At 40.8% G+C, this 25,828-nt stretch overlaps 1 protein-coding gene across 2 annotated transcripts in view; it reads right to left on the reverse strand.

The window, feature by feature from the left end:
- Positions 1-25,828, reverse strand: part of NPR3 (natriuretic peptide receptor 3) — a 43,983-nt gene that overhangs the window by 13,733 nt on the left and 4,422 nt on the right. For both annotated transcript variants that reach the window (XM_015848382.2, XM_015848381.2), the window contains exons 2-4: positions 23,274-23,396; positions 18,372-18,538; positions 3,532-3,667 (exon numbers count right to left, since the gene is read on the reverse strand). In XM_015848382.2, the coding sequence (XP_015703868.1) occupies positions 3,532-3,667; positions 18,372-18,538; positions 23,274-23,396 (426 nt within the window). The remainder of the gene's footprint in view (positions 1-3,531; positions 3,668-18,371; positions 18,539-23,273; positions 23,397-25,828) is intronic.

Genomic DNA, 25,828 nt, shown 5'->3' on the forward strand with positions numbered 1-25,828 from the left:
CAGAGATTCTAGCCCTGAAACATCTATTGATGCCTCAATAAGGAGGGGCCAGCTCACGTGTGGCAGAGAACTCAGGGGCATAGCCCAATGTTCTACAGACTTACAGAGCTGCTCCATACAGAGAGCCAGTTCAGAGTTATTTCCGCCTGATAGGATACTGAAGGAGTGAGGATAGGATGCACAGTGTGCATTACGTATGCATTAAATCTTGCATTTGTTTACACAGGATTGCCTGCACAATATGTTTGTGTTTTATAGTTTAGACCCCCAGCTCATTTCCTTCCTTTACAAGCCCGAGGGAAAGATCTGATACTCCCTCAGGCCAGCTGCCAGTCTTGCTCTACAGACTCCAACAGCATTCAGACTTTTAAAGCTACCCTAACTGACAGATTATGGCATTGTCCCAAGGAGCCCTTCGAAGGATGAAGTCACACTCAAAATTCTGCACTTGAAATCATGTCTGAATCCTGATGATTTCAGTATTTGTTTTTGACTATGAGGAATAAATTAAACTTTCATTACAAATTTTGCTTGACTTAAAGCATCATCTCTGCCTTCAACTACTATTCGTATTCCAGGAAACTCCAGGAGACTTGGAATCACAGATTCATAGGATAACTCAGGTTTGAAAGAACTTCAGGAGGCTTCTTGTGCAACCTTTGGTTCAGAGCAAAGTCAGACAGAAGTTCAGAATGGGTCACTCATGGCTTATTTCTATCTGGTTTTGAAAACTTGTGAAGCAGAATTCACCAAGCCTTGGATTGTTCACCCACTAATAGGGAACGTGACCTGGGTTAGACCGTCATGAGACAGGCTAGTTTTACCCCACTGATGATGTGTCGTTGCGCTAGTAATCCTAATGGATGGAGACTGCACAACATCTCTGGGGCAACCTATTGAACATTTTCATGATGAAAATACATTCAGTCTGACCCTCTGCTTTTGGTGTATGCTCTTGCCTATGAAAAGATCCGCCTTCTTGTAGGTGACAGAGCTGACAGAGTGCCAGCACTGCCTGTTCACAGAGGTTGTGGAACCTACACCAAAAGCCACATGGTTGTGGCCCTCGGCAACCTGCTGTGGGTGTCTCTGCTTGAGCTGGGGTTGGGCCAGATGGATCCAGATGTCCTGCCGACTTCAGCCATTCTAGGGTCTGTGTAAATCAAGCAGGTCCTTGAAACCCATCAAAAAATACCTGTTAGCTCTGATGAAGCTCCAGCCTAACTATAATGAAGACACTGCAAGACTCTGCTGTTATGCTCTGTCACCCCATGTACTCTAAAATGTGATCCACCTCTGCCAGACACCAAGTACAGCCATTTACAGCAGTGCAAGTTAAATAGGCATCAGTTTACAGCCATGCTACAGCAATTACATGACTGAACCAGGCACAAAGCAGTAGAGAATCAGCTTCTGTTAGTTAGAAAAGAGAGATCAGGTAGTCAGACAAAGTATAAATTCCCTTCAACATACCTAAAAATGTCAGATATGTAACAGATTAACACACTTCTATTTATCTTTCCCCTGTTGAGATGCCAGGAGTGTTTCAACCTACTGTGATTTCCAAATACGCAGTGCTCACCAAAAGAGTTACTGTCAAGCATGTGTTTTTTGAGTATAACAATAAAGCAACTGAACAACTGCAGATTTGACTACTGCAGGTACAGGTACAACCACTCAACTACTGAATAACTAAACACAGCCACCTCACTGAGATGCAGCATCCATGCCTACACAGCTCTCTGATTTCTGACAGAAGACATTAACTAGACCACCCTACTGGCCTAAGAAAGACAACACTGGATTATTAGAAATAGGTACTTGCAGAAACTTAGTGGGAAACACTTGTATGTCAGTTTTCCATTTTAATCAAAGAATACGAAATTTTAACTTGATCCTTAAGATCAAGTCCAGCTATCAAACTGACACAACCAAATCTCCTTTAGTGTTGCACCACATCCACGTGGATGGACAACACTGCAATTCATTTCAGAGAGGAGTTTAATGGTAGACTGAAGGATGGCTTGCAAGACAATAAGTTGAATATCTCTTTTGAAAGCAGGTTTATTTTTGTAAATTATATCCAGTAAAGTACTGCCAGATGTAACATGGCATTCTGACCCTTTCAACCAAATTCTCTCTGCTCACCTGCACAGCTACATTTTCCGAATAGCTTTGACAAGTCACCCAGAAACAACAAATCGGTTTTCAGAAGCAGGGGAAGAGAACATGTGCCCCTATCAGGTTTTACAAGTCAGGTGTGAGAATCAGACACATAACGTGCACGGAGCACATGGTACTATAAAATAACAGTATAGGTACTGGAGCAAAAAAAGCAAGCAAGAAGACAGGCTGTGCTGGAGCATCTGTTCACACACAGTATAGCCAGACCGTGAGCATAGTGCAGCCTAAAGATGAACTGTGTCCTTAGACACTAGAACCCATCTGTTAAAATTATGTGTTTTGGGAAGTCATAAGTATTAAGAGAGGTGGTGGCACATTCAGCAAGATCTACAGCTAATGCAGGGCTCTTTATGGGATGACTGCAACTACTGTAATTTAAAGCAGATTTTATGTTACCCTAAACCACACTGGGAGCCATTCTCCCTTTTGCTCAGATCACAGTCTCAGAACAGAAAAGAGTTTTGGAGCTGCTGTCCTTCTGGCCTTCCTTCAAAATGCCCAGTGCACTCTAAGAGCATCTGGCTACCAAGTTTTTCTTGCATGTTTAATCATCCACTTCTTTTCTAGGGGAAATGTTTCTCTCTCTTAGGGATTTCCATGGGAAACCTTGCCAGTTATAGACCAAAAGACTATTTTGTGATATTGGAATATTACAAGACGGATGAGAATATTACATGATGGATGAATCCAATGATGTCACACTCAACCTTCAATTTATTATGATCTTCACTTGGCAAAAGCTTTTGCATAGATTTGCATTAATGGGATGACATTCACGTGCCAGTTGCACCACAGAATCAGCCTACAGGATTAGGAGGTCTGCTGCCTCTGAGATAACATGCACAGCTCCTGAAAGGAGGCTCGGGGAAAATCCTTCCAAGGCCCAAAAGAGTCCTGGCAAGAAATAACAACAACAAAAAACCTGGCACCTGCTTGCCATGATCATTTCCAAGCTTTGAGATTAAAAAAAAAAAAAAAAAAAAAAAGGTCAGATGGAAAAAATGAGGCAATCTCAGACCTAATAGATACACAAGAGTGAGCAGTTGTAATCTTTTCAAAAACAAAGAAAGAGCCTGAGAAAATTATTGGTATTCCTTTACAACATCTGTGAGGGTCATTAAGTTGTTAGGAGTTTTTAAGCTGAATAAGACCTCTAGGGTCAGTGCAAAAAAAGTTCAGACTGGTAAAAAATGTGAGCTAGTCTTAAATATCTTTATGGTTTCATACAGATATCTCCCTCTTTCTTAAGAGTGGAACAGGCACTGGTCCTTATTCTGTACACAACAAAGACCTGATTTTTTTTTTTTTTTTCCACTGAGAAAGCTGGCTTTCTACATGTATTCTTACCTTCATATGTTCTATTACGTGTTTGCTGAACAATTTTTTCCCCATCTTTCTTACTGAAACCAAACTTCAGGACCTCCTGCAAAGCCAGAGCATAAAGAAGAATAGCATCGTGGAATCCTTCCACAAACATGTTCACCTAAAAAAAAAAAGAAGAAAAAAAAGCAATGGTAACTGACACATGAAAAGCATGTCTTCCCAAAGAAACTGACTATCTGCAGAGAATCTCCAAATTAACTAAAACAACAAATTTGGAGGTTTTTGGTTTTTTTTCTTTTTTTCTTTCTTTTCTTTTTTTTTTTTTTTTTTCCCAACTGTGAGCACTTGAAGGAATGCCACTCAAAGAAAAACTGGGAGAACAATGAAGACAGCTTTTTAAAAGAGTTAACCACTATCTGCTATTCTGGACATTCAAAACATGCATTGATGTTGTGTCTGAATAGCTGTGCAGATAGGGAAGAAATTTTCTGATCCCAGCTGCCATGCCCAGCTACACAAATTCTGTGGTTGACCATGTGAGTTTCTTGAAGGTGCTGAATGCCTTCACCCTGCAGCACTGAGTATGACCTTCCCTGTCTGCTCAGAGTCCTTAGCAACTCTCTGGACTGAGAAGTATTTCCTACCATTAATTTTTTGGAGCACACAGTTAGTAGATTCGATTGTTTAATGATTATCACTTCCATTTATGGCGCCTGTTCAGATCAGCATTTTTCCTCTAGCAAATGAACAATGTAGGAAACTGTTTACCATCTACAGAAATGCATTCTCTGAAAGTGCCAACAGAAATTTCCTTTTATTATTTTCCCCACTAAGCGACTTTAACAGAATGAAATGTTGCTTTCTAACTCATATAAAGTGATGTGGTGCCAAACCAGCTCTGTCTCCTACATGTCAACACAAGCAATCCTGTAGCTTTTGGTCTCCATCCTGGTGAGGAGACAACAGTTAAAAGCAAAATGCTGCAGAAACATTACAGGGTTGTACACAAGGGTCTGGTCTGCTTCAGTGATGAAGCAATGAATTATTATTACCAGACACATGTAGCTTGAGCGGCCCAGGTATTTCTGTTCTGCAGGCAGCAATTCACATCTTAATCAATGCATTCTGCTGGCTTGGTGTAAAATAACTCTGAAAGATTTATCTTTTCAGCTGGAAGAATAAGGTTCTCATTCACTCACAGTTTCTCCACAATGGAAAAGTTTCTGATGTGTTAAAACTAGCAAAGGTCTGAGTACAGATTACACCATACAATGGGGTCTCTTATTGCTATTTCCAGGGAACAACACATTTCTGTAAGTTATCTCCTGGATAGAAAGACTAAGCTTGTCCTCCACTGCAATGCACTAACAGAATAAAATATATTGCTAAGTAAAGTTGCTAGATATTCAAACTCCCACAGCTTTAGCTGGGCACTGAAAAAGTTAAAAGATAAAAAACATGCAGACAGTTAGGTAAATAATGCCCCACAGATAAAAAGCATGACATAGCTGATTGGCTGAGCTGAACTAACCAACTCCTGGTAATGTAATTACATGCAAGACATTCCTTCACTCTTAAACTGGTTGCCACAGTAAGGAGAATTGCAGAATTTTTTTACTGATAATACAAAAGTTTATATTTCTCTGACATTAAAATTGGACTTTTAGATAAATCTGGCCTACGTTTCATTATGAAAATGCACCAGAACTACAGGGAAAAACTAACAATGCTGCACAAGGCACAGAACAACTTAGCTCAGTCTGAGAGCCAAAGACTAATTGGCAGCTGCAGCTACTTTGACCTGAAAAGAAAGGATGAAAGAAAAGGTGAAAGTCAGGCTTTTGGTGGAATAACAAAAGCTGATGGACAGAGTGCACACAAGGACAAGCTTTGCCAGTGAGGGGGGGATAATATTTCAGGATTAAAAAACAAAACAAAAAATACGCCACAGAGCTCCACCACTGCTTTATATGCCAGCCTCAGAGTCCAAGCAGCCAGTGGATAATCAAACATGGGCTTTATTGATGTGACACTCATTCCCTTAGGGAGAGAAATGAGTCCATCTAGCTGCTTTACCTCCCTCCTAGCTGATTTACAGCTTGTGGCTGGCATCACTTTCAAGGAAAGCTATTTTGCTGCTTCCTTTGACCATGGCAAAGACCTCTCAGCGTAACACAGCAACCTTCAAAATCCAGTTTGTCAGCTAACTTGCTCTATCTAAAATCTACCCATGCAACTGGCCTGAAAAACCTCCTGTAGACTCTGCAGACCTGCCAGATGAGAGCTGGCAAATCTCACTTGGCAGTCTGGAGAGTTATTGCAGCAGCCACCTGCTATGCCTCTTGCTCAAAAACCCTCAGATTTTAGAGGAAAAATCTCACTGAAAAATCATAAGAAGATCATCTGTTCCATCTCAAAGCTCCTACCGCACAAATCCCATCCTTTTACCTTTCATTATCAAGCAGGGTGAAACTGGTAACCTGTATCATTTCACATCTTCTCCTTAAACAATACTATTTAATAATTATAGCTAGAAAGCATTCCCAAGTAAAGCTAGGCATGCTGGCTACTTTCGTATTATTCCAGTAACATTTTAAAGTACCAGTTCTTGAAAGGAAACATGGGATAGCATGAAGGGTATAAAGTTTTCTTCCCTTTCACCCTACTCTATCATTTATAAGTTGCCATGCTCCTACATACAGACAGGGTTTCAGGATGTGCAGGTGTAACTCTAACGTGCAATGTACATGAGACCTGAAACAGGAAGAATCTTACAATGATCAGTAAGAGCCACAGAGAGGCTTTTTAAGGGCTTGCTGTTCACTTGTTCCTTTTTCTGTCTATCCAGAGCTCATTTGGGTCCATTTTGCACTCCTGTTTGCTTTTGACTGAGATTGCTTACAACAGACTCCTCAGAATAAAAAGAGTGCAAAGACTGTGCCAGACTGTGCATGATACCAGTTTTGATTTACTAGAGCAGTGTCCCAAGCCAGATGGCTCCAGGAGTTGCGTTTTGGACAACAGTAACTCTGAATGTTACCATACCTCATGTATCTCATTGGTACAAGGCTTTTCTGTATTATCCTCTATTTTCTTTTTTAAACATGACTTTTGCTTTACATTTAGTCTGAATATATATATATGCATATATATATATATACATAGTAAGAAATGATTAAACAGACTGTTTTCTCTCAACAGTTTTTACACCTTTTGGCCTGCATTTATTGGGATTCCAGAATATCTGGCAGTAAAAACAAATACTTATCAAAAACAAACCCCAACAATCAGCTCAAAACCTTTCTTCCTTCGGTGCAAGAAATACACAACCATGAGAAAAAGGGTTAAAAAGAACTAGAGAAATTCTGCATTCCATGAATGTGTCAAACTGTGAAGTCAAGTCACTGTGGAGATGTCTTCACAGGTTGCTTCAAGGTCTCCATAGTGACTAATAATGTGTAGTTCAAGATTAGGCAGACCTCGGGATGAAACTATGCTGATTAAAAAAGACATTAAAGATCCATTAATCTTGTAGGCAATTAAAGCTCTAATAAAAATATTTTTGATAGGATTTTCCATTTTGGTTTATGCTTTTAATTTTGTTGTTGTTGTTATTTTTAATTAAGGCTGAGCTGCAAATGTGGTGACTGTAATTTGAACATCAGGTCTATCAAAATAGTGCTGGCTCCAACCTCTACAGCACAGGAAAGCCACCCAACCATGTGTGTCATCAAGCAGCACCAAACTTCTCTGGAGCCTGCAGTACAAATAAGATATATTCCCTGTTACTTTCACACTCGATTCAGGATAAAATATAACTAATGAGTAGATTATTTCTACTCTAATTAATCATATTCCATCAGAAAAGAATTAAAATTATATATTAAAAAAAAAAAGAATCACACAAATAAATTTTACGCAGTTCAAAGTTATACAGTTCCCCAAGCAGCTATAGTGTGACCACACCATCCATATATACCAAGGTGTTAACAACCATACACAGCAATGGAAAATACTACCGACATGGAAGACAGCCAAGCTACAGCTATGCAGGACCTATAATTTTCCATATCCAGTTCTCTGACTGTTAAGTAAGGTTATTCTCTTCCATCTGAAACTGCTGAGCTCTGAATCCCAGCAATTAGAGTAATTTATACCACTTCAGAGCAAAGTGAGTAGGATCATGATTTCTTTCTCTCTACTGCAGAAACAAATAGCCAGCATTCCCCAAAGCAGCATCTATTTCCCAGTACATTCACAGGGATTTTCCAATTGTTGGACTACTGGCCCAGCCAGAACCAGTGAGGGTTCTGCAGGGAACTGTATGGGGCATACCCAGACTTTTTAATCCTTCTTCATCAAGTCAGTTGTAACTACTATTCTTACTTTATGAGCTTTTCCAAGAAACCCTCACACTGTTAACTTTTTTACATCCATTTCTGGATGTCCAACTCTGGTTGTCTTCTGCCAAATGACGCAGTCCAGCAATGCACTCTTCAGATAACTTGTGAACCAGAACTTCTATTTGCTGACACTGTGCTACTGCCACAGGTGCTGTCACAGCTATAATTACAGAAACCTGCCTTCTCCAGAGAATGTTGTTCCCTCAGAATTAACTCACAACTGCAAAAGCACACGTGATGTCATGCAAAACTTCTGGGCTACAGAGATGTAACCAAGGATGAACTCTCAATGTACTCACTGATACCAACTCTGTCTAAGTACATAAGCTGGCACCTGCTCAAGATGTCGTTATAGCAGAGCTTAGGACTTGATTTTCAAAATGACAAATAATTTTCCCAAGCCTCATTTGTAATTGGGGGCTGGATTCTACATCACAGCTTAGAAGAAGTTGATGAGCATTCCCAAGTGTGAAGAGATATCGTACAACAATAAATCACCCTGCTTATTTTATTCAAATGCTGTTGCATTTCTCAATGGAGCATGAATTCAGCCTTTTACAGGAAGACAATATGCATGCAGAAATCCAAATGAGCCTCTTCATACAGAGGCGCACGCTATTCTATTAGGGAATTCTGCAAAGTGAGGTTCATAGTCTGCTTTAAAAGTACAGGCGAAAATATCAGTCTTCACAAATTATTACCATTGAAGTTGAACAAAAAATCACAACCCTTTAACCTTAACTTCTCGGCTTCTTCCAAGAAGGTTGCCTACTTTTCTCCATCTCCTCACTGGTATTGGTACATGGTGATACAGACTGTACTGGAGATGGAAATGTGAGCCTTTCTCTAATGCATGACATCGGAGTTTTCAACTGAAGTGTAAGAGAGAAGGCACAGGTGGATGAAACAGGAATGTGATTACACCGGAGAGTGAGCAATGTAACATAGCAAATCTGCTGCTGACCTCCAGCATGAAAGAGCCTGGAAGCATCATTTTGGAGACGAAATATTTAGACAGATCCAAGCTCCTACTGATTCATGCACTGTGTCTATTCACAGTTGCAGGAGAAAGGGGAATAAACCTCTCTCCCAGGTTTTCTCCCTGCCCAGATCTCTAGCTAGGGCTGCCTCGCTGTACCAAACCCTTGTTCCACCAGACAAGGGGATGCTTCCCCTGACATACCACCTGCAACACAGTGACAAACTCCCACCTACTTCAAAGCCTGATGCAAACCAGAAGCTGCTCTGCTGAAACAAAATAAATTTAATTTTCTTTTCATTCATTAACAACTAGTAACTGAGATTTACTTAAGAAAGAAAAAGCCACTGACTTCAGAGAGTTAAGGGATTTTGTCAGTAAAGTTTATTTTCTTGATAGGGGAAGAAAACTAATCACAGAACCATCTCTCAGCTCTTCTATCTCCTCCTCATTCTTTATGCTCTCTTCCTTGTTTTGCTTAATACCCTATTCTTGAAAAAACGGGAGATTTACTTACTGTCATCCAGCCAGAGCCGCCACAAGCTGCTCTTTTGTTTCAGCAGTGAATTGAAGCAGAGACCTATTCAGCGCTAGACTGCAGGGGAGCCTCACTGCAAAACTCTGGCATTGCACGTTGCAGCCCAGCCAATGTGCAAATGCATGGAGGAGCCCCACCACCACGCTGCTTCTGAGAGTTGCCCATTGTTTTCTTATTTATTGCTTGCAATCCTCTTGCATCATCATCTAGGAAATAGCTTTAAACACCTAGTGACTGCTGCCAACAGGCCACATAGAGAGCTTTCCAGACGTAACCCAAACCTGCTCTTTCCATTAAATGCAGGCACGGGAATCTCCAGCTCTGAAGATTAGATATAGCCTTACCCGCAGTCAGCTCACGTAAAGGGACTTTCACTGTTGCTGCTCTGCATGCACTTTGGACCAAACTCTGCTGTCTGACATCACCCAGCCCAGGACTCTCTGCTGACCTCCAGAAGCATGGCAAGAGCACAAGGATGGCGAGTGAGAACAGCCCCAGTCTGGGGATCAGGAACATTTCTGGAGACATATTTCCTCTCTGCAATCCTCTATGGGCTTTATTCCTGGCTCTGCCAAAAAGGCTGATTTCTTCAGCAAGCTGACTTCAGCCACATTACCCATCTGTAGTTTGGATTCTATATTGTGTTTTAATGCTGGTCTCAAAGGAGTACAACTGCTATAGCTGTTATGCAGCACTGCTTTGTACCAGAACTGAGCTACCTTCAGAATAAACATTTAGGGGAATTTTTCCTTTATGTATACTTTACATACACAGCATTCATTTTCTCCAAGGACTCCAAGCTGCCTATTAAGGAAAAATCAGAGTATGTATTAATGGATTCCGACAACTAAGGTGGAATACATCTCACCATATTCACAACAGATCTCTAAATGTAAATGATCAACACCAAGGATCTTTAGCACACAGAATTATATAAGCACTGGTTGAATGCCGCGGGGATGTCAATTGTAAAAGGTAAAACTGTCATTTTAAAAATCTGACAATTTTAGGATTTCCTGCCTTCTAACAAACTCATTCATGTGATGAGTTACAGAACTACATTCAGAAGCTGAACTTCTTCTACTCACAGTGGCAAAACACGAGAGATAATAAACAGGCTTCTTCTCAGCATAGAGAGGAACACACAGAAATTAAAACATGCTTGTCATAAAGAGACTATTTTAACGACCCCATTGGTAGTCTGATGATAACCTGTTGTACAGTTGGAATGAATGCTTACATTTTAAGTTAGCATTTTGTGCAAGGACATTTTAATTGCAGATAAACATCTTGTAACTGAAAAACCACACCAGTATTTTCATTAGATATTAAGTTTTAAACGCCAGCTTGCTTTTCAAGCAGGAATATATTTCAGTTTTCAGGATGACAGAGTCACTCAACTGAAAAAAAAATCAGTTCCACTTGCTAAAATAAGCTAACTAGTTTAAATAAATGCAGAGCTAGGACAAACAGGAAGGACATTTTTTGTTAACTGTTTATCTTTGTGCAATTGTTTTGAGTTTTAGACTTCTAACTTTATCACCAAACCACAAAAATCACAGTATTTTATTTTCTACACTAGGGACTCTCAAGATAACATCAGTTCTCATGCAAAACTCAGGCAAAAACCACTAAATCACTGTTGTGGAAACTCAAGCTCAAACCGAATTTACCTGTGGTATGTTAGCTTGTGAACAAATACTATGAGGGTGGGCTGGTAAAAATTCGACAGGATAAAAAGCCACATAAGTTTATCACATTTGCTCACTGAGCTATGTAAGGAAAATGGTTTTTCTGCTTTGCAGCACGTTAGCAAAATCTATCCAATGTGGCATTTGCTTTAAAATCTGAGCTAAGGTCTGGATAAAGGCGGACTATTTAGGCACAGGCAAAAGCAGTGCTTAGCTCAAAAGGACCCTCAGGCAGGATTAGACATTTAAGCTCCTTATTCAGTACTGGGTGAGGAACAGGTACACAAAAATAGGGTTCATCAGCTTCAGCACAGTGGCTCACCCTTTGACCTCCTCCTCTGGAAGGACAGTCAGACATGACCCATTGCTCTCACCCAGGCAGGTAACAAACTCCTTGCAGCACACAGAAAGCAGGTTTTAGAAAAAAATCACAGGCAGCCATTTCTTTCAAATCCCTTTCTCCTTTCATCTAAAAGCCCCAGGGCTGCAACTGCTTTGCTGGCATGAAAGAAATCCATGATTACATCCTTCCTTGGCAGAAGCCTGAACTCCGACCTTCCCCTGCCTGGCACCAGCCACCCGTCTGCAGGGCACCCTGGGGCATGCGTGTCCTGGACCCAAACTCAGGTGCTGGGGGAGAAATGAATAATTTACCATTAAATACCAAAGTAACTGGGCATACTGACTTGTAAACCTCAATGGCACGGAACTAATGCAAACCCCCAAGGTAGCTATTAATTGTTTCCATTCCAAATATTTGAAAAGTAGATGACTTATTTTTGTTTTTTTTTTCCCCTTTGGATAATGAATACCTGACAAAACGCATTCAGCTGGCTCCTTAACACTTCTCTCCATGTGGTGATAGCACTCATGGGGGCTGCTATGTCCCCCTCTACAGTTGGAGGATAGGGTCTGTCTTAGTGCTACCTTCAGGTAGTGTGATCTTCCAGCACTTGGCAGAGAGTGTGTCAGCATAGCAAGAGCTCACAGATGTGGCATTACTCATTTCCACCTTCGTAAAATTTCCTGGAAGACTGTCACTTGAATGTCACATCCCTTCTATTCTTAAGGATGGATTTTGTTGTATCAATAGCCCAAATCAGAACAGGAAAGCTTTACTGAACAAACTCAGTGTGGGATCTGCCCCTGGGAAGGCAGCAGCTCTTTTGCCCTGCAGCTCATAAAGCAGGGATACACAATTTGGGTGCTGAAGAATCACCCCTTTTTTAACATCCCTAAAGAAAACAAAATACTGCAATCTTTGCCCTGTATATTTTTCTGTAGCTTGAGGTGAGCCATGCAGGTGTCTCCTGTCAGAACACAGCAGGCATCTTCCCACCCAGGACACTACTTTTGTACTGCATCTTGCTACCAACAGCATCCCAACATGGCACAAACCTTATGCATGGCTTACATGAGTTTGTTGTTGGTTTTGATTTTTTTCTTTTATTTCCTTTTTTTTTTTTTTTTTTAACAGTTCAAAAAGAAGCCTTCAACCCAGTGTTACTTTCACAGTTTACTTATTTACCTAATTTGTAATTTACACAATTAACAAAAGCCTGTCATTTCTCAAATCTCATCTTGCACAAAGCAAGAGGCAGAGTTTTTTTCCTGAGTTCATTCAAACAGAGACAAACTTGTGGACTACTTAAAATCAGCAGCAAAATTCCCATAAATGTAATAAGATTTTAATGGGACTTACCAGCTTTTGGATCATTAGCAATGCAAATAGCATGCAGACACCTTATAAACAAAAACAGTTTTGCTGGGAGACATATTTTTCACACTTTATTAGTGGAGAATAAGGTGTATTTCTAACAGGTTCTTCAAAGGAACAGTGCCTTGCCCATAAATGTCTGTGTGTCTGTTTAGTAAAGTGGAATGTGAATGTCTGTGAAACCAAAGTGGAAACATGGGGCTATGGAAAACATACAACATATATATGAAGAATCAATTCTAAACTTCTACATTCCCCAAGAGTTCAGATGTTACTATTTTCAGATATACCTACAGTTTTATTTTATCTCATTCATAGTTTGGACAGTTTCAAAAATATGCTTAGACAGACTAGAAGAATCTAAACAGAAACCCACTGGAAGAGAATAATAATTTCTTTCTTTTACTGTCTTTTATGACATCTGTTAACTGCAAATAATGTACTGTTGCACTGTAGTTTTCCCTAAGACTCCAGTGTGGAAGACAGAAATCTTTCATATTATTGAGAAACAATTAACTTCAGCAGAAAAACCCAAACCCAAACCCAAACGTTGCAAATTAGCAATGCAGAGATCAACACTGCTCTCATGGAAATTGAAAAAAGTGCCATTAATTTCAAAGGGTGAGAAGCTGGTCTCAGAAATCCTAAATATGTTTTACAAATAGAAATCATCTTGTTAATAAGCTGGCATGTGAACCCATTTTTTTTTCTGGCTGCTGAAAGCAACTTGTGGTTTGCTTTTATTCTGTTGAACACAATTAGCAAAGCACTTCAGCAGCTGAATAGACCTATTCATTTGAACAAATTATTCCCTGGCAGAGTTTTAAAAAATCTCCCCCAAACTCTCCCCCATTCTGGTGCAGTCAGAAGAGACACAAAAGCCTTCCCTGCCGTTAATCTTGCCTGGTTATGTCTGAAAAACACAAGTGGGACATACACTGCTGAATGCGTTACACTTTTACCGTCTCTCTCAGTGACAGGACTGAATTGCTTGCTTCTCCCAGCGCTTATCTTAGCTGGTATACAATCCTAATTAAAAGGCTGACGTAAGGAATACACACAGGGAAGAGTCTGGCGCGGATGTTGTGGATGGGATGATAAACTTTATGAGCACAGCTACCTCCCACGTAGCTTTTGTAGTTAACTGTTGGAGCTTGAACAGCTCTGACGCTGATCATTTCTCATTTCAGAAGGCTAAAACCAAAAAATAACAGACTTGCCCTTTCTAAAAGGTAGCAGCATCTCGCTGATCTAATTAATCTATGTAGCTCTGACTCTGTGCTCATTCTTTCAGCAAGATTTACACGCAAATTGGGCAGCAGTTCCCTCCTCCTGCAGTCCATTTTCAGCGTTGCAAAAAGGTCTGTGGGTAGGATAAACCCCACACATTCACCCAGCAAACAATACTGTCATGTAGTTAACACGGCAGAAATATTTAATTAGTTGCACTTTCAGCTTTTAAATGAGAAGAAAAAACAAGCCATGGGTGGTCTGTAACCTCAGAAGAGCAAATATCCCAGGCTGTAAAATCATCCCAGCTCAGAATACTGGGTTAGATTTAAAAAAAGCGCTTATTGAATCCTAGGCCTGAGTCAAGAACAGAAGATGCATTAAGAACATCCAAACTGCTCTGTACTGCCAATTCATTATGTGTTCATCATTATTTAATAAAAATGGCTTATGCGTATACTTTAACTGAACACTATTTATTCATAAACATTTTTAACTAGAATATCTGTTGGGAGTTATGCACACACCAATTCAAAGACAGTTCCAAATTCTTCTGTCAAGTAAAAGCACGCAATTCCTATTGCTGCCCAATCTAGGCTACAGGTCTGCAAGCAGAGCTAGTCCCATAGTTTGCTGTTAAACCAAGGGTCTCAATTGCTCCAGAAAGCCCATGTTGCTGTCAATATCTTGGTAATAAATTGACATTAGAAGTGATTAAAATGCTATAACAACAATAAAGCAATTGTATTGTCTCTATGCCTGAACTCTGTATCTGAACATATTTTTGGAACACATCCCACTTTTGGTATATTTTTTATAGAAAGCAGCCTCTAAGTAAGCAGTAAATAAAATGATCAGGTTTTCTACCAAAAACGTGGTGCTTCCTGAAATCATGCAACAGGAGAGTGCAGAGAACAGAGAACGCTATCCTCTATCCTCTACAGCTACTGCCTATACAGATAATTCTAACATAACTTCTCAGAACCTCTTCATATCCCTTAAATTTCACTGCTGCTTTGTTAAAAAGTGTTTGAGGAAACTTCTTCCTACTCAACAGAGATTCTCTGACAGAAACTGCCTTTTTCACACCCTTCGGCTCACCCAAAAGATGCGGATTCTTTTACTTTCCCCACCATCACAGTGCAACAGCCCTGCAAAAACAACAGCAATTTCTGACGTGGAAAAGATGTACCCAGAACATATTCCCTGATTTTTTTTCCACTCTTATTTCTGTGTGATTTCACAGCTGGAGATGAGGATGACCAACACTCTTTGACCTGACAATCCTCTAAAAGGCCACATGTGTTCTCCAGTCCAGCAGTTTGACAGCTGCTGTTTTAGGACTCTGCCCTTTCTGTCTTCCTTATCTTTCCTTCTGTCATCTGGTTATTTTCCATTTTTATGATACTGTTTTTTACTAGATAATAATGCCTTTAGAATTAGTGTTGGCAAAAGGCCAGGACAAAATGGCAGCGCTAACTACTTTTTTTTGTGTGTTAGAGTCACTATGAGATAATTTAGGCCATAGATCCAGGGCCCACTTTTCCCATAACACTGCAAAAATCCACACAACGGAGAAGCAGAAACACTAAACGCTTCAAATCCAAATTTCTCTGAATTTGTCCTCTCGGGACGCAGCTTGCAGAAAAGGATGAGGATTGTATTTCAACAACCGCTGATAGGACTTGAGATAGACTGTACCACGGATCATCTTTCCCCACAGGTTTTGTTTTGAGGAGCAGAATCCAGCAGAGAAAATATGTTCCTGTCACCTCCCAGCCCACTCAGCTGAATGACCTCTCCCCAGAGAGGTTCCCTTGGAGAAAACAGCCCTGGTCAGCAGGCTTTGAGGTTAACATTGCCACTTTCCTCCTGTGTTGCCAAAAGAAGTACTGTTAATGAGGTGTCTGTCCACTACACACATATCTTTCAGAGAGGAAGGAACTGACCCTCAGTTTAGGTTTTTTTTTTTTTTATTTCTCCTTGAAATGGTTTCCTTCTCAACATGGCAGCAAGACAATCAGTTAAGGGAATATGAACCATCTCTTTCTCACTGTCAAAACAGGGAAAAAGTCTAAATCCACCATAAGTGCTTTTGCACCACAAATCTTATAAAAATTCACATGTGTATGTAACATGTTCATAGTGTTTTTGTTATATTCAACCCAAGTCTAGTGCCTTTAGGTTGTATTTCCCCACTATGTTGGAAAGCTATGAAAGAGCAGGTCTGGGAGAGTTTGTTGCATACATGTTATGCACCCAATACCAGGACATTCTGCCCTGCTTTTCCTAACTTCTTTTCCTCACAGTCAAGATTGGTAGCTCCAAGGTGGGAGCCCCAAATCCCTACAGCCTCCACCAGGAGTTTCCTGCAAATCAAGAATTGCCATTTCAGTCAAGAGGAAACTGCAGTGTGTGTAGACAAATCACGAGTCCTCCCTCTGTTCTCCCTTCCCCTCTGGGAAATGTTCATAAAGCCAAGTGGCAAAGCGGGCAGACAAGCAGAAACATCAGCAGTGGGAGCCCTGAGCCACTCCTTGGCAAAGGCTGATATTTCTGGGCACAGAAGCGGTGGGAACAAGGTGAAAGGTTCTGGAACCTCGGTAGGAAGAGGATAAATGATGAAGCATCCTTCTGAACTAGGCAGGTTGATGCTGAGGCAGAGGGGAGCCAGGCACCCCAGCCCTGCAGCTGCCCTGGGCTTGCCAGGAGCATGGCCAATACAGAAATCTGATTATATAAGCAACCACAGCCTGAGGAAGAAGGACTTCCAGCAGCAAGTACAAAAATGTTGAAGGAGTCTGCCCAACAGCCAGCTTGCAAAATCTCTCCCCGTTGGCGGTGGGGGGTACAATGGATGCATTTCTGTGTGATCACATCACAACTTCTATCTGTCCAGCAGCCTTAACTCAGCACCTATGCTGAACTGGCTTGAGGTTTGCATTGGGCTCCCATCCTACAGAACAGCAAGGCTTCCTGATCTGAATTGTCTTCCCTAACATGGCCTGTCACCCACAAGCTGGGCAGACAGCATCCTGAGTTCTCAGAAGTTTAAACCTTCTTTCATCTGGGAAAATGTCACACTGCTTGCAATAGAAATGCCAGAAAACATTATGACTGAGACTCTTTCAAGGAGTCTCTGGATCCTTAATACTAAAATTTGCATTTCTCACCAACAACAACCAAGAACAAATGGTAGTTTTTAAGACACAAGTCTTGCTAGGTGACATCTGCAAAAAGGCACATAGAGGGAAAAGGGAGGAACTGCACACATGAATTCCATGCATTGTTATGCATTGTTCAAAACACATTAAGTAGGTTCTTCAGTGTGTAGCACCTTGAACTTGCCAGATGGGATTTCTCTAGTAATGTGAGGCAAAGAATGCTAACAAAAGATTACTTTCCTACACTGTGAAAGCTCCATTTTTATAATATAAACTACTGATGTGATTTCAATAAAGTAAATCCACACTTGTGCTCTGAACTAGAAGATGATACCACCATAGGGAAGTACCCACCACAATTCTTAAAGAGCTGAGGTAGGTATCTATGTGGAAGATAGCAAATGAGAGTTTTGTGTTGCTTTCTTTAATTTAGAGCATAAATTCCCTCAAGTCTTCCCTTAGGAATGCTCTGGATGTCTCTCTCTTGTTTCTTTCAGCCAAGATGACAGCTTTCGAGCAAATTCAGCCTTTCTGCAGAATATTAATTTCATAGTCCCAGCAACATTTGAATTTGCTTAAAAAACAGCATAATCTACTGCTTTAGTTTACAAAGTCAAAATATGACTCTACGAAAACTTTGCCTGACTTCATGGGTTCATTATTCCTCTCTTTGCAGGCATGTATAATAGCAAAAAAAAGATTTGTCTCTTGCCCTTAACTGTAACAGATTCAAGCTTTTTCCCTGACAGCCATAATTCCCAATGAACTGCTCATTTTACAGCCCTCTCTTCCTGCAGCTGAAGACTGATCAAACTATCTTCAAGCATCACCTCTTTCTTAACATATTTAGAAAGTTTATTCTCCAACACATGGAAGGTAAACTGTTAAGGAAACATTTAGGATGAGCACAGAAGTGGCCATAGACAATGGCATGCAGACCAAAACACATTTACTCCAGCTGCTGCTTGCTTTATCCTCAGGGAAGAAAGAGAAAAAAAAAATATTATGTAGGCAACAGCCAGCTTCTTAGAACTGAACACAGGTGTTTCTTTTCTGAGGAGGGCTCACTGCTACTTTTGTTCTAAGAGTGAGTGTTATTTGAAAGAGATGCTAATACCTGAAGTCTGTTGCCAAGTACTTACATAGTCATCCTCATGCAGACCTTGCTTCTGAACAGAACTTTTCACTTCTAGGGAAAACTTCTCAAACTCAGGCTTCACAGTCCTCAGCAGTGTGATTGTTTGGAGGTATGAGTATGCCTTCTTTGCTTCAAGATCATGCTTGTCTCCTCTCCTCCAAGAGCCATTTCCTAAATGAAAAACAAGCATATTTTCAGCTCCAAACTAGGTTCTACTACAGGACCACCTTCCTTTTTCCATCCCAATGTTCCTGTTCCCAAATGCTAGGCAGATGGTAGAGTACGAGGCAAAACTGAACCTCCCCCAGTAGATGGAAATCAGGCAGTGAGGAATGGCTGATGGGAAGTAAATTTGCAAATGAAAAGACAGCTTTATGCCTATGCTGTACTTGCTTACTTTTAAAAGGTGGGCTGAAGTCTAAATATGATGAGAATACATCTCAGAGCAAAGAACAAGCCAGATCTCGAACACAGAAATTTAAGTTACAACAAGTGAGGGTGGACTTCACCACAAAGCTTTTATTTCATGTCACCTCATTGGCAACACTATTCAGTCCTGGGCAGTCAGAAAGGCTCCAGTGAAGTCAAATAGTATGATCAACACCCTCAATGGGAGGCAGATGCTGTATCTGCTTCTCTGACAGCTCTCCTACTGTGGTCAAGGAGAAAACCATGTTGCAGCAGCTGCCAGTGAATCATTTTTCTTAATGGAAAAGAAATACAAACAATCAGGATTCTGAGCCTGTGCCGTGTTTGCCTCTTTTTAGTCACAGATTTAACTCAGAATAACAGTAATCAGAATTTTAAAAGCAGGACAGTTGACTAGCTGCTATATAGCAGAAAAATCCTTCTGTCTAATAAGCACTGATGCTGAGAGGTCCTGAAACCTCAATCTGAAGCTTCACAGTGAAAAGGTTGCCCTGGGTCAGATTCTGTGCTATTTTACATTTAAAAAAAAAAAAGAATAAAAGAGAGAACAGTGATAGCCCTAAGCACTGTGCCTTTAAACACTTAGAAATAATTAAAAGCTAGACAATCTTTTTATTTTTAGAACAGTGAGAAACTCCCTGACACAGCTGAATGAACAATGATGAAGACCAATAATAAGCACCCAAAGGTGACCAGGAAGCACACACGACCTTGAGATAAGTGAATGTGGTTCCTCTGCTTGGTTAGAGGACCATGACGCTGTCTGAACCAAAACAGGTAAATACTTGAGGAACTTCATGCTTAAATATATAAATAACTTTTTTACTTATTTATTTTTTAAAGTAAGATGCTAATGGCATAGTGACAACAGGGTGCAGGTGTCAAACCCTCAGAGATGTCTACATGGCACTACTGACTGCAAGGAGTACCTGTGGGAGAGAAAATTCATGTACAGGAGCCATCAGGTGCTCTTAAAGCAGGTGAATACTGAGCTTGTGTTCTTCCCCCAGTATCCCAGGTTCTGCTTCTGGGATTTTATTTTATTAAACAAAAACAAACAAACACAAAACCAACAAGCAATAACGGCAATGGAAAAATTTCTCTGCTTCCTCAAAGAGCGTGGAGAAACCACTGAAGGACTTGCAACCCTGAGGAGAAAATCTCTTTCCTTGTGGTGATTTTGAATCAAAGGCAGATCCCATTACACAGCACAGGGAATGGAGATCAAGCCCAGCTGTGCCCTGAAAAATACTCTCATTAAATGAAAGCTCTTTTGCCTCTCTTTCACCCCAGGAAAGCCTTATCACAGCTCAGCATCAGCAAGGACTGGTCAGGAGTAGTAATTTTTTTTCCCCACCAGCTATTTTTTGCAGCTCTTTCATTCTCTTTTGAAGAAACTCAAGAAACTTGACTTGGTTTAGGGTCAAAATTATGTGTATCAAGACTCCGTTTGTACGGCTGCAAGGAAACACTGGACAGCAGCTAAAATCCTGTAGCATGATTTTGCCCTGAGTGGCAGCACTGCTTCCTTCCTTGGCAGTACCGAGTCCTTTTTACTGCCTTTGGAAAAGAAATAAATGGGAAGATACAGAAAGGGACACAAACCTTGCTGGAGTCTTAAAGCTGAAAAACCTCTGTCCCAGTTGGGTACCTGCATTTCGGAGATGCAGCACATGAAAAGTATGACAGAGATTGTAACATGGAGGGGTTTGCTAAGGCAGACTACTAAGAAGAGTGGGTTCACATTAAAAAATGACAGCACTGTTGGAATGTGAATAAATTTCTGTCTTGGGCATCATACATATTTATTTTTAAAAATACTGACACTGGGAACAAGAAGTTATACTTGCATAACAGAGTTCCTAAAATAATTTCCATATTTAAATTCCTTCATGGATTGTTTTGTGGGATGTAGTGTTGCCACAGTACTTATCTGCAATTATTGCAGTCTTGGCATTAAATGCGTCTGCTCTTATGAAAAATTAAAAATATTCAGAACAGAGGGCAACAACAAACTGCAACACAGTCATCTGAGCTGAAAGAGAAAATGCCAACCGTCTGTCACATCCACTCTTAAATCATGTGTCTCTTAAAATTCCAGCACCTCCTGCCATTGGGAACAAGGAATTCACAGAAAATGTCTCTACACTTCCCTACCACATTTGCTTCCAGTGTGCAATGACCACCTCAAGTCAGTTTCCAACAGTTATTTTGCTCCTCATTGGAAAAATTCACAAAGAAACAGAAAAAATGATTAAAAGAATTATTCCATAGAAGCACCAGGGAATTTCTGATAACATAGACAGGAGGCAGATATTTGTAATTTATCCCTTGGAAAAGCAATAAGTAGACTGAACTAACTGTAATGCAAAGGAGGAGGATGCTGAGACCTCCAAGACAAATGGGCACATCCCTGTTAGGGGCTTTTGCAACATTCCTTCCTAGTCAACACCATCCTGAAATGCAAAACACATTACAAAATGCAGCAGCATACCTCCTGCAGCTGCTGCTCTTACACAAGAAGCTCCTGCTCCAAGAGGGCCTCTACACCCCAGCCAGTCACTCTGCTTGCTTCATCCAAGGTAACAAAATCACCAGTGTTAAGGAGCAATTCATCCAGGCCATTTCAGACACTTCAGGATGAGGTGAATCACCACCCAGGGGTGCCTAACTTTTTCCTGTGACTCTAAAGGGAGCCTAGCTCACATGGAGACTTGTACTTGGGGCCAGATGAATCAATTCTAATTAAATTTTACTCTCTGAGATGAAATATAGCAGCAGCATAGCAGTAAGAAGCACTAGCAGCAGCCAGAAGGGTTATATGATCAATGGTGTCTAGGCAGAAGTGAAATCAAGTCTGCAAAGCTCCCACAGTCTACAGAAAGCCAGTTTTGTGACTATTGACATAAGTAAACCTTCACCTTTTTAGACTGGTCCTGATTGAAGCTGCAATGACAAATGCTTCACTTACGACACAAGGGGTGAAGTCACTCTCAATTTCAGTCAGAACCAGACCAAACAGACCACCATGACTTGAATCATTGGCTTTGATCTTGGTCTGCCAATTTATCTTTTAGTTACTGAAGTAATTTCCTTATTGGCTGGTAGAACTTGGCACTTCCTTAGCCAACTTAGAGGACACATGTAGTGTTATCTTTGCTTCTTTAAATATCTACAACTCCGAATTTAAGCAGTAACACATGTTCATTATAAAGCTTTTCAACAAGCAGCACTGTTCGTTTCTTTAAATAATCTCAGGGGTGATAGATGGATAATGAAGTCTATGTAAGAGAATTTAACTTGCAATTAACTGATTCATTAAACAAAATACCTCATCTTTTTGTGAATGTCTTTTTTTCCTCTTTATCAGCTTTTCAAGGATTGAAAGAAAACAAGTTTTCCTTCTTTTACAACTCCCACCTGGTTTTCAATTCGAAATGAATCTGTTATTGCACTGAATTAGCTAGGGCAGGCTGCAGGAGGAAAAATATTTTCTCTGCACCTGCGAAAGAAGCTGCTTGGTTCAAAAGCCACTTTGACACTTCAACAAAATCAGGTTCCCGGACAGAAAATTCGCTCAGCTTCAGCCATATGACATTTTATAGAACTGCCAGTAAACACATTGTGCCAGTACTGCCTTCCATTTAACTAAGGCAGCTGAGATTAGGTTTAGTCTCTACCATGCACTGCCATAACAACAGATGTAACTGAAGAGGGGTGTATTTAAAAAAGCAAATATATTTAATTTTTCAGCTGATTTAACTTGACACATCTTGTCACGTTTATTTGAAATGAAGTAATTTGCTCTTATCTATCCAAACCTAGCACATTTAGACAGCCTGTGCTCTTGTTTACCAGTGCCTTCTATTCAACACAGCAGGGCTGGATGGTTTTGCACACACAGTTTCTGATCAAAAGTAAACAGGATGTATGGAAATCCTAGCATATAAGTGACTTCCGGAGACCCTGGACCTGCAGTTGCACATTCTCACTGCCAGCCCTCATGCCTCCTCTCAATAATGCCTGTAGTGCATTTCCTAGAATCACAGAAAGGCTTGGGTTTTGAAAGTACCTTAATGACCTTTTAGTTCTGAATCCCTCTTGAGGGCAAGGACACCTTTCACTACACTAGGCTACCCAAAGCCTCATCCAACCCAGCCATGTTCACTTCTTCAGAGATGAGGCATTTACAGCTTCTCTGGGCAGCCATACCAGGGCCTTCTGGCCCTCTAGGTAAATAATTTCTTCCTCATGTTTTACCTAAATCTACTTTCTTTTAATTTAAAACCATTCTTCAATATCCTGTAATCCATTCAGTTGCAATTTCTGCAATGTTATAGCCTAAAAAGAAGGTAACTGCAAAAACATGGAGAAATGGTGGTGCATTCAGTGCAGCATGTTTTAACACTAACAAACCTAAAAGTATTACCAGGCTTACAAAAGACTTTGTAATATACTCGGGCAGGAAAAACATTACCATATGATGAGCTGTTGAAGAGCTCAATATTGAAGAAAGCATAGTCCCCATTGGTCATTCCTTGCCGATGAGCAGCCAACATGATGTTCCTGATTGTGTCACCGCTGGCACACATGATTACAACTGGTGGAAGAAAACAGAAAACACAGATAAGAAAGAGTTCAAGAACTTTATGGAACAGATTCTTTAGCATGAATGCTGCCAGAGACAGTGACCTGAGCTGTCCTCTCAGTGTTGCAACAAATATGACAACATAAAGAACTAACAAAGCTAATTACCTAAACTGCTGACAGAAGATGGGCATCAAACATAGAGTGAAATTTTACTCACATCTCCTCTGAAAATAATTAAGTAGATCAACACGTTATCTAATTTTCTTACTCCGGCAGCTCAGGAAAAATTCTGCCTTCAAATTTCTTCTATTATATACATTTGTAGAGTTAATTGCAACCATAAATCTTAGTTATTACTTCAAAGTGTACATAAGACAATCTGAAGATTAAGTAATAAGATACAATGGCACTACCATTTCAATTCTTTTGAAATCTTTGGTGTAGATTTTTACCTACACTCATGCTATCTGACATTTAGGTAACTGCTCTAGAATTTGTTGCTTTGTGATGATCATTGATCATCAACAGTAAAAATGACCTTCAGGCAACCAAGCCTAGAATCTGAGTGTGCAAGCCAAGTCCACAATGTCTCATCCTGTAAGATTTTGTAGCAGGGACTTGGGAAGTCAAAGCAGAAATCCGATGTCCATCCAGCACAGCACTGTCCAGTAGTCTCCACTCCAGTGCGCTGGTCTGTCCTAGATACCTCCACAAAGTCATGTTTGAGCCACTGATGTCATTGAGCCCTGATGTTATCTATCTGGACTTCAGTGAGGTCTTTAATGCAGTCCCCCAAAATATTCTTCTCTCCAAATTGGAAATACATGGATTTGGTGGGAGGACTGTTCAGTGGCCAAGGAACTTGCTGTGAGATCAAGTCCAGAGAGCGGGGGTCAACGGCTCAATGTCTGGATGGAGATCAGTAATGAGTGGTTTCCCCCAGAGACCGGTGCTGAGACTGACTCTCTTTAATATCTTCATAAGTGACCCTGACAGTGGGACCAAGCACATCCTCAGCAAGTTTGCTGATGACATCAAGCTGTGGGGTGCAGTCAACACACCAGAGGGACAGGATGACATCAAGACATCCCTAGACAGGCTGAGCAGTATGCGCAGGTGAACTTCATGAAGTTCAACAAATCCAAGTGCAAGATCTTGCACCTGGGTCAAGGTAACCCCCACTACCAATACAAGCTGGAGGATGAAAGGATTTTGGCCAAAAAAGACCTGGGAGTACTTGTGGATAGGAAGCTGGACAACAGCCAGCAATGTGCTCTTGCAGCCCAGAAAGCCAAAAGTATCCTGGACTGCATCAAAAAGTGCAACTCCAACACAAAAATGATCCATGGAATGGAAAACTGCTCCTATGGGGATAAACTTAAAAAGCTGGGGCTGTTCAGCCTGGAGAAGGGAAGGCTCTGAGAAAACCTGATAGCAGCCTTTCAGCATCTAAAAGGGAGCTACAGAAAGGAAGGGGACAGACTCTTTAGGAGGGTCTGTGGTGATAGAACAAAAGGAAATGGCTTCAACTTAAAGAAGGTAGATTGAGCTTGGATATGAGGAAAAAGAGCGAGGGTGGTGAGGCACTGGATGGCCAACAGATGTGATGGAGGCGCTGTTCCTGGAGACTTTCAAGGTGAGGCTGGATAAGAACCTGGGCAACCTGACTGAGTTGTGCATGTTCCTGATGATTGCAAGGGAGGTGAACTAGATGACCTTTAAAGGTCCCTTCCAACTCTAAGAATTCTATGATTCTATATCTTTAATGTGTTTTTCTCTTTGTCAGTCATCAGTGATGACTGAAAAGTTGTTTTCCCAATCTGGCTGGGGGAAACTGTGCTGCTTGCCACCCCACCCCCCTGCAGGTAGAAAGCAGGAACTCAGCAACAGGGAGAAAAACATCTTTTGTATGGCGCACCTCATACCATAAACTTTTGTATGCATCTATAGGACTATCAATATGAAGCTAGCGACAAGAGACTGTTGCAAAGCATTCTGTCATTGCATGCTTTGTGGCTACATCCTATATTAAGGTTGTAAGATGCTGGGATGACTACATGCATGTTTCCAAGGATTCTGTCAGGCACAGCAGGGCTCAAAGACTGCAATAATGAATGCAAATATTTTCACTCCCATGATAAATACGATTCAGAATCCTATTCAGCTTTTCTGGTTATAAGTAAGTGTTTGCTATTTTAAGAAATTAAGTTTTGGCCTATTTGGCCTTTTTACTCAGACAATGACTCTTCTCTCATCGTTTCTCTGGTTGGATGTCATCACAAGCACAAAGTTTCAGAAGCACCACTGGGGTGGATCACATTTGGTATATCCTCACATGTCAGCCATACCATGCAAAGTTCTGTCCTACTGACCACCACAGCCGAGCAATGTAACAATTTCCAGAGCAGCAGAACAAGGCATATTTCATGAGTATTGTGAGCT

Source organism: Coturnix japonica, chromosome Z, assembly GCF_001577835.2.
Source record: "Coturnix japonica isolate 7356 chromosome Z, Coturnix japonica 2.1, whole genome shotgun sequence".
Lineage (NCBI taxonomy): Eukaryota > Metazoa > Chordata > Aves > Galliformes > Phasianidae > Coturnix > Coturnix japonica.